This window comes from Lepisma saccharinum, chromosome 8, assembly GCF_977018435.1.
Source record: "Lepisma saccharinum chromosome 8, izLepSacc3.1, whole genome shotgun sequence".
Lineage (NCBI taxonomy): Eukaryota > Metazoa > Arthropoda > Insecta > Zygentoma > Lepismatidae > Lepisma > Lepisma saccharinum.
The window spans coordinates 68,110,036-68,119,975 of record NC_139236.1 but is presented as its reverse complement, the minus strand read 5'-3'; the positions used below and the strand labels follow the sequence as shown (position 1 = coordinate 68,119,975).

General features: G+C 37.2%; 1 protein-coding gene across 1 annotated transcript in view; it reads left to right on the top strand.

Annotated features, from left to right (window-relative positions):
* Positions 1-3,545: 3,545 nt before the first annotated feature.
* Positions 3,546-9,940, top strand: part of LOC145991083 (succinyl-CoA:acetate/propanoyl-CoA:succinate CoA transferase-like) — an 80,611-nt gene continuing 74,216 nt past the window's right edge. The window contains exon 1 of the mRNA XM_083126810.1: positions 3,546-3,797. Coding sequence (XP_082982936.1) covers positions 3,650-3,797 — 148 coding nt within the window. The 5' untranslated portion in view covers positions 3,546-3,649. The remainder of the gene's footprint in view (positions 3,798-9,940) is intronic.

The window sequence follows — 9,940 nt, the reverse complement described above, 5'->3', positions numbered from 1 at the left end:
TATTGAAACTTAGATTACATGATGACATAGTGTATCCCAAAACAATAGCTCTCAGAGCATTTTATGGCATGTACTTAATCCCTAATATTACACACCACAACAACACAATTGCAGTAGGGGATCAAAAAATTGTCATCACTCCAGGGCAATATAATCTGTCCACTCTAAATGCTCAATTACCCAGAGGTATAGTATTAACTCAAAATTCTGTCACTCACAGAGTAGAGATTGTATCTGCTACAGAAACAGTGGATCTGGGTACTATAGGAGAGCTGTTAGGCTTTGAGAACAACACAAAAATTGAACCAGCCATCAAACACACTGCTATTAATATACCTAAATTCTTAGCCATAGAGACTCTGAATATTCACTGTAATGTGGCTGAGGGTATGATCACCAAATCAAATGGCATAGGCACTCACAAACAAACTGGCATTATTGCAACATTTAAACCTAATTCTGAATTTATGGAGCCAATCATCTACACTCCATCCCCAACATTATATTTTCCTGTGTGCCATAATAGAATAGATTATATTGAATTGATGGTCACTAATGAAAAAGAAGAATTAGTTGATTTTGCTGGAGCCACAACAACTGCTATCATTGAGATTAATATTTAAATAAAAATACATGCAAAAAAAATGGAAAATATTGAGAGTTATGAGCTACAATCATTCCCCCCAAACAGGAGGACCTTTGCAAATTTAAATCAACCCAACACAGAGATTGAGGTTGATCTTGATGTAGGGGATGGCTTTATACACCCTCACAGAGCAGATCTATACATCAAATTTGATGTTGTAAAGCTCGATGGAACAGATTATCCGGCAAATTCAAATATAAGATTGGTGGACAATTTTGTGCCACATCTGTTCTCTGAAATTGAGATCAGAAAGCATGGTGTTGTTATAAACAGAGTAGATTATCCCGGCATTACCTCCACAGCTTTGGCCACACTAAAATTATCCAAAACCGAGGCTTCTTACTACAAAATAGGTGGATTTGAGGCTGGTGATAAAATTATATCTAAAAGCCACACAGTGCTGTTCCCCATGCGCCTGTTGCCAGGATTCTTCTCAGATTACAAAGATATTATGTGGAAGGGTGGTTTAAGAATCACATTTAGAAGAGCTGCCAATGATAATAATGCTTTGATGAGGTACAGTACAATAAACTCTACCGGGGCAGCTCTGCCTAATACCCTACCTGATGAAGGCAAATGCATTATTCAGACTATGGAGCTAAGAATCCCGGTTGTTGAATATGAGGCCAGTTATGCTCTTAAACACAAAGCAGATATAATAAAAAATCCACAGATTCCTTTACAATTTTATACATATCAATGTGTACAGAAGCCCGCCGCTGGTACTTATTATGAGTTTGATGCTACAAATTCATTCTCCAGTATACAATATGACATGCCAGATTTTGTGGTAGTACTGTTTCAGACTGGAAGAAACAATAATCAGGAAAAAAATTCCAGTAAATTTGATAACTGCAACATCAAAAACATATATCTTAAAAATGGCAGAAATGAGGTATTTCCTAGAGAAAATTATAATTTAGACATGTCCAAGGATGATTTCCTTAAATTATATGAAGCATTTACAGCATACAAAAGGGTCACTACTGGCAATACTGACATGTATTACACACCAGATGAATTCAAAGCACAGAGACCCATGTTTGTCATCAACACTTCAAAAAGGAAACAAGTTGTGGTTAATGACAGGACAAACATTAAAATTATCTGTGAATTCCACGAAACACTCCCTGATGACACTATATGTAGTGTTATTCTTATAGGTGAAAAATCATATGTTTATGATGTAAGAAATGAGAGAGTCACAGAACAATTCTAGAAAGTTGAGCCTGGTGCCCAATTGAAATATTGAGCATATTCCAGGTAACATATTAACATAACAGCAACAAGTATTTAAGCATATATTACTGTGTAAGCAAAAGCTCTTATGAACATTTTTGGCTTAGTTTTAAGTGTAACAAAAACAATATCAAGAAGAGCATATTTTTGACAAGTTTACAGACAACAAACTGAGAGGTTCAGCCTTTGCACACATGGCCGAATCAATCTGAGGTGGCTCATCTTTTGTACACTAGGATTCAAAATTCTTTAGATTTAAATATGTACACACATGGCCGATTGGGCTATATGCCCCCTCTTAACATAGTTTTAAGTGTGGGCAAATCGGGCTGTTAGGGTTCTTCTTTTCTACACTAGGATTCAAAATTCTTGGGGATTAAGAGCATATCACACTTGAGGAATTGGGGAATAAGAGGATCTTGCCATTGTTTTAAGTGTGGGCAAATCGGGCTGTTAGGGTTCTTCTTTTCTACACTAGGATTCAAAATTCTTGGGGATTAAGAGCATATCACACTTGAGGAATTGGGGAATAAGAGGATCTTGCCATAGTTTTAAGTGTGGGCAAATCGGGCTGTTTAATCAAATGACCTCTTCTTTTCTACACTTATAAGTGGTCCTGGTTATATCACCAATACTACTACTTTTCTGATACAAAAACTAACAATTTCCGATAAGTTCCATACATTTACAACGCAAAAAACTTCGAGAAATAACGACTTTTTAAAATGACCATTCCGTATTTCCCGAAGTCGGGATTGGAACGGGAAATTTTATTCCCGATCCCTGTCCCGACTTTTCGGGATACCCAGTGAATTTTCCAATCAGGGGCGCCGACTTGTCAAAATTATTGGGGGGGGGGGGCTCTGATCACTGAAATAAATGAATGAATGACTTACTTCCTCCCTTTTTAAAAATAAAAATTACGTCTTCGTATAGCAGTTTTTAAGCAGCTATTATATTCCTCATGCAAATGAAATGTAACATGACAAACGTTTAGAAAATGTTTCAAAGTCTATTTATGTCTTTTGTGTCTGCTCATTTCTTTTCTAGATAATTAACTTTTTTTTATTGAAAAGTATGTATTACATTACGAGGCCAACCTAACAGTTTAATGCCGGCCTCGGTAGCCGAGCGTGTTGGGTGGTCGACTCAACTCGCTTCGATCCAGAGGTCTCGGGTTCGAGTCTCGGCGAGGGCATGGGTGTATTTTAATGTCCGCAACAGACATGTGACGGGTTGAAAATAACCTTAGTGTTGACGTACCATAAAATAGCGAATATTTACAATATTTAACAGTTTTATTTAATTATTTACATAAATGCTAACACAAATCGCAGGAAAATAGTTTTACTTTTTTGTTCTTGCTACAATATTTTACTTTTTAAATTTAATTTTGCAATAATAAAAAAAATAGCATGTGCACTAAGATATAAAGTGACATACACAACAAAAACATATGAACATGATTTAAAAATAAAGCAAAAGTTGCTCTGCGCAAGAGTTGCTCTGCTCTCCCCCCCCCCCCCCAAGCCCCATGGAGTCGGCGCCAATGTTTCCAATGTATCCACGTCAAGTCTGGTTTGCGGTCTTTGGACAACCCTTACAATAAATTCTAGTTCTTAAAATTCTCGTTGTAGCGCCACCATCGTTTGACGTTGCGCACCGGCTACTTGTGCGTGCGAGGCTTTTGCGGCTCTGTGCAGTGTGTGTTGTGTACGTTACGTGAACCCTAGTAACAGCTGGAAATATTGTTTGGCAATAGGAATGGCTACAGCAGCAAGGCGGTTTACAACATTGAATCCGGTATTTTGGTCAGCCGCAAGAAGTTTGCGAGGATATGCTACTACAATACCCCTCGACAGAGAGCCAGTATGGACGTCTGCGGAAGAAGCAGTTCGACAAATCAAGTCTGGTAAGCGCAAAACACCTATCAGTTTATATTGTCCGTCTTGTAGTGCAGTCGCGTATCATTTACGTTCAGATGCATTACATGTAATCATCGTTACATACTAATTTTTCAGCTCAAATCATCCGAGCCCTTGTTGTTGAACCATTGTTTCAATTATTCAGACAGCGATGCGTGAAACAATGTACTTTATGTACATCCAGCAACTTTTTGATTAGAGCCCTCATACGCCTTATATACAGGGTGGTATTTGTAGGGGGGATGGGCTGACTTCCCCCATCTGGATACTTATGTCCCCCCTCTACTTGATAAATTGTATCCATGGGGGAAATGTTATATGGCATAAAGTCATTATCTCATGTTGTCCCTAGACAGTCAGTAGCATTCCCCCCACTGGAAATTTCTTAAATACCATACTGCTTATATATATATATATATATATATATATATATATATATATGTATATATGAGCGAATTTACAATATGGACATATTCTCCAATTTTGTTAATATTTTGCATAATTTAGGCCTCACAACCACGAATCTGGGCACTACTTTACTATACCGGAGACACCTATGAATGATTTATTTCGCAATTTTTTACATTGCTAACGTACTATTCTGCAATGCGGAGCATTTCTTTAGGTGAAGTAATGAATTTCTAAAGAAAATAATGTCTATTTCTTACATTAACAAGTACACTGTTGTTCCTTATTTCCACACACAATATGGCGATAGCTTACCCGTTCATCGTGCGTTGTGCCAGTGTTTTGTCGATTTGGAGTGTGCATGCAGTGTTGCAACCTTGTTCACTGAAAAATACCTAAATTAAAAACATTTCACGAAATTTTTTCACCAAAAAAAATTGAATTTTTGACATAAAGAGTAATTATTAAACCACTGACATTAGCCGCACAAACCATCCATGGGTAGCCCCAAAAACCATTGACAGCCCAAAAATTCACAATAGCCCCACGAACCATCACGGGGACGAGGTATGCCGGTATGCCTACTAGGTTAGGTTAGGCCTGTTACGTTAGGTTCCATTAGCACTCCTTTCGTTCAATTTAGCATATACGGACATCGTTTTTTCTCGATGAAAGAAAATACACGGAATTCCTTTTAATTTTAACCTTCCACGTCCTGCATTCCACTTATTTCTTCAAGATTCCATGTTGAATTACAAATTCCACGGCACCTTCCACACCCGGCAACAACTTCACGATGCATCCTCGACACAATACCTTGTGAATGTGTGTTGCATCCTACCAGGTGCGAGAAATGTGCAGAGTTATTCTTTCCCTGTACGGCGTTATTTCTTTTCATAACAGTAAGGCTAAATTCTCGTTTTATCTGAACTTTTAAGAAATGTGCAAAATACGTCTCTATCTTTAAACAACCACCCTTTCTCACGTATGTGTAAAATAATCCCACTCTGTCTCAGAAAACCTCTTCCCACGATGAAATGAAGGAAACAACTATCAAGTCTCAACAATTATAAATTTTTGCTTAAATTTCCTACCATTTATACAAACAGTAGCACACATCACATCCTTTGGTGCAACACTATCAACAGCTAATGTTACTTTCCTCGTCCTGGGGGGTGACCTATGCATGCATGGTTCTACAACCCCATATTTTAACTATGTCTGCCTAACCTAACCTTCCTGCCAATGGTGCGTGATCTATACGTCCATGGTTCTACACTTTTGTAGCACGTAACTGGTGAAGAGACAATTTTAATCAAAGGAACTCAATCACCGTTTTCAAACTTACCTATAATTAAAATCATCCGCATTCCACATGCTGTTGTCCTTCTGGGTTCTGACGTTCAATATCTTCATTTTCTATGAAGACACACACTTGCAACAAGGATAACTTGGATCTAGCGAAAAAAGTCCCTTTCCTTAGTGACACTGAGTAATTTTCTTTCCGTGCACAACACTTGTCAAACACTTCCATGCGTAGTTATCAATACATGCAAGATTTCTGTACAATTTCAAAACGTGCCCGCGTGGACACATGTAACTACCCTCCTTCAGCAGAACACCAAATTCCATCCATTTGTTAACCAAACCACGACCATCCTCTTCTACACTCCACTTATATAACTGTAGCACATTAACAATATTTTCATTCCTCCGCCATTCTTCCACGACCAATGCTGTGAACCGAAGAGAATTGCTCTGAACAACGTCGCAACGCTCTAGACAGCGGAACTGACGTTGATCGTCATTTCTTCACATCATCAAACATGGTTGCTATGTTTCTTTATGGGGAATCATCGCGGTAATTAACAACGTTATTTTACAAGTTCTACAACTCAATGTGTAATTTAAACACGCTACCCCCAAATATTATGTGCATATACATAAGTACGACTGCATATTTAGTGAGTATAACAACTAGTAAAGTAATTACACAATATCTCTATATTGTAAATTCTTACCGAAATGAACATATTCAATAAACTTAAGTGCTTATTTAGAACGTCTTTTATTTGTAAAGCTAGGTTAGCATAATCATTATCGAGGCAAGATTACACCAGCCAAATTACACTAAGGGTCGTTGACCCACCGTACCCCCTCGAAAATTACATTGATTTTTTTTTTTTTAAATCCACAGATGTCAATGTTTTACGTAATGAAAAGTTGGTTCCAGCGTGCAGAAAACACAAGTATATTTGATCCCAACAAAGTAAAAACCTACCATCTTTGAGTACTTTTGCAGATTTTTATTAGTAAAATCCGGGGTAAGAGTTCGGTATGTCGGAGACACATTAAAATCGGATATTTTGTGTTTCGCATGGTTCTTACTTATCTATTGTGTATTGCGGAACATAGTTCAAGGTGCCATTTTGCTTTTTACACGAAAACAACATAATTTTTAAAATTTACAGTGATTTTTTTATTCCTTTCTTAGCTTCCGTGACACACAATACAGCGGGCACGTTTTGACACGTTGTGGGAGTGCAGTGTTTCCAACCTTCTACACCGAAAAATACCTACTATGGTGTTAGTCACATGTGCAAATTGTACATTATGCACGGGTAGCTGATGGATAGCCTGGTTAGCTGACGGATAGCCCCACGAACCATTTCCGATAAGGTTAAGTTTGGTTTGGTTAGGCAAGCATAGTGAAAAAAAGGGGGTTGGAAGCACTGACAGGGGATTACGTCATCAAACGTACGCAGCATGCAGTTCACGTAGGCGAAGCAAATGAAAGCAATCGCAATTGTGCGTCGGTGAGATATTTTTCTTGTAAAATACATGATTTCCCGGTCAAGTATAGCTATTCCACGATGAAAGAAAACACCTCGACGAACGTTGGAAACCTTGTAGAAACTCATTTCCATAAGTAGTTTCTTCTGTAAAATTGAAGAAATGTGTCTCCCGAAATACCGAACTTTTACCAAATCCGGTTTTGTGCTGCACACTCAAATAGCTAAAGAACCAGTACAATAGATCACACCCCCACCATCAAACTTAGCACTCCTAACTTAACAAAAGCATTGAAGATTGCTATCAGTCCTAACCTAACGACCTAAAATTATAAACACCAGTAAATCTATCAATTGTAACTATAGTTTCACCTCTATTTTGATTCATATGTTTTCAGTCCTTTGACTTTGATTTACTTTATTTTATGATACATTTATGAAATGATAAGCAATGCCCCCCCGCCTGCTGCTTTTGTGGACTATTGTGTTGGGTGCTATATTCATGTGCATGAAGCCTTTGTCCGTGAGCTAAAAACAAGGGAAAACATTCATAAACAACATACTCTTCATACATTTCTCAGAGGGTCAAGTGTATCACAGTCTTGATTTCTGGTTGTATTATACCTACTACACTGGTGTGATAATGGGCAATTAAATTTTTGTAGGTAGCTTATTTTACACTTCGTTATTTATGCAATGCTACCCTGAGAGCAGTGACGAACACTCCATATATACACCCCTCTATAGGCGGTCACATGGTGTTGAACATTTTGGTCAACATAGTGATTTGTGTATGCAGGGAGAGCATTTCACTCGAGCACCAAATAGTTTGCTCGAGCGAATAATGCTTGGAATGGCAAAACAAACGGTATACACTTGAAGCCCAAGGGGGGTCGAAGGAGTACGAGCAAGCGAAAGTGTGCTCAGTACTCTAACGCCTATGGTCCAATGAACTCTGTTTTCATGGCCGTGACTGCTAAGAACTTTAAATTTCATTCTTCAGAAATCTCAAGAGGATTTAATCATTTTAAATTGCTTATTTTTGCTGTCTACGGTTTTATCATGTAGGATATTCATCTTGATAGCTGTAGTACAGGGTTGAAGTAGGTGATCATCCTAGGTGTTGAGGCAACAGGGTCACTCAATGAGAAAAAGGTATGCAGGAGTAAATTTATTTGAGCCATTTTTGACACACCCCTCATGAATAATTGAAATAAATAAGAATGAGAGTGTGAGAAAGTGCCCTTAATGGCCCAAATGACATGTAGAACTGTCTGCCTAACCCTCTACTAATATTGAATGTTTGTAACTCATCAAGCATGGGATCTATTCAGAAGATTTTCGATTGGAGGGGGTGGTCATATTTCATGCATTGCTGCCAACTCGCAAAGCATTGGCTGATCCCCAGTATTATCTTCACTTGTTGCATTATGGTATTGTTTCCAGGCACAGTTTTCAGAAGTTGCAAGAGATTTTTTAACGATTGTGAAAAAGCAAGAAGATCAATGTTCGTCCGCTGATTTTTTTTTTTCAGAAACCTTTGTGTAGTAGTCATAGGCGTAGCTACGGGGTGTGCCAATGGGCTGCTTTATCAAAGAGAATTAAAGACAGATATTTCAATAAGATAGAAAATAAGCGGCAGTTTGTAAGAAGTTGAAAATGTCATTACTTGGTACAAACGTGTGCTTTATCGCTGATGAAACGAGTGTCTAGTTTTTCGATTTTTTGATGTCATTGGAGAAAGAAGATATTTATTGCATTCTACTCTGTACTACAGCGCTTTTCCTATATACCTGTCACAAGCTGCACGTGTGAGAGAGCTTTCTCCAAGCTTACCCAAGTTAAAACTAAATTAAGAGCAACTCGGAAGCAGAATAGATTGGAAGCCCTGCTCTTGCTATTTGTGGAACAGGAAAAAGCTTAGTATATGGATGTAAATGAAGTTATTGATGAGTTTAAGAACATTGTACCTTTTGACAGACGTCTCTTGTTATAGTTGACATGTATTTTGATGTATTTGTTTGTAACATTTATCAACATTTTGTGTGTGTGTAATTTCTATGCAATTTGATTTTTTCTACTACATATATTCAGAAATTTTCAACACTGTCATTTAGTGAAGAGCCAAGTGATTGTGTTGCAAAATATGCTATTAAAAATGTAATGCTATTAAAATATGCTATTAAAAGACCTCATTTTTTTTCTTTGTGCACACCCAAATATAAAGTTCTAGCTACGCATATGGTAGTAGGTTTTCATAATCATTACCTACATTCTACATAGCACATGTTAATATAATCATGAAATCAGTGGGGAGGATATTATGTCCCAACATGCTTTTGCTTTTAAGTTAGGCAGGTCAGGTTTAGAGATCTTAGGATTAATGAGATATCCTTAAATGCATCCAACACCTGATCATGTGATATCTGGTCTGAAACATGAAACCCCATTCAAGCCTCGAATGAGAATCTGCCAGATCTCCATAATTTCTCCATAAGTAATACCTAGTGAAGCTTTTAACTGTGCCAAGGAGTTTCACCAAGCTTCCAACTTACTTTCACAGTCATTTCCAGTATTCTAAAACAACCCCTAATACTCTTACAAAACTTGAGAAAAAATATCATTAAACATTCAGAACCATTATCAAATGCTACATTTAGTTAATTTTATATAAAAATAAGTTGATATCTTTTGCTTGTTTTATTTACTTAAATTTTTCCATTTGTACTATTAAGGCATTTAATTATACAGGAACTTCATGTTGCAAATATTTTGCTTGATTTACTGATTCAGGGTAAATTTGCTTGTTTACTACTTTGTAGAACTATTTTGTTTTCTCCTGTAAACAAGAACCATAGATAGTTCATATCTTATTAATTAATTAAATGTAGACCATGTAATGGAAATATTTAATAACAGTGAAGAATAAA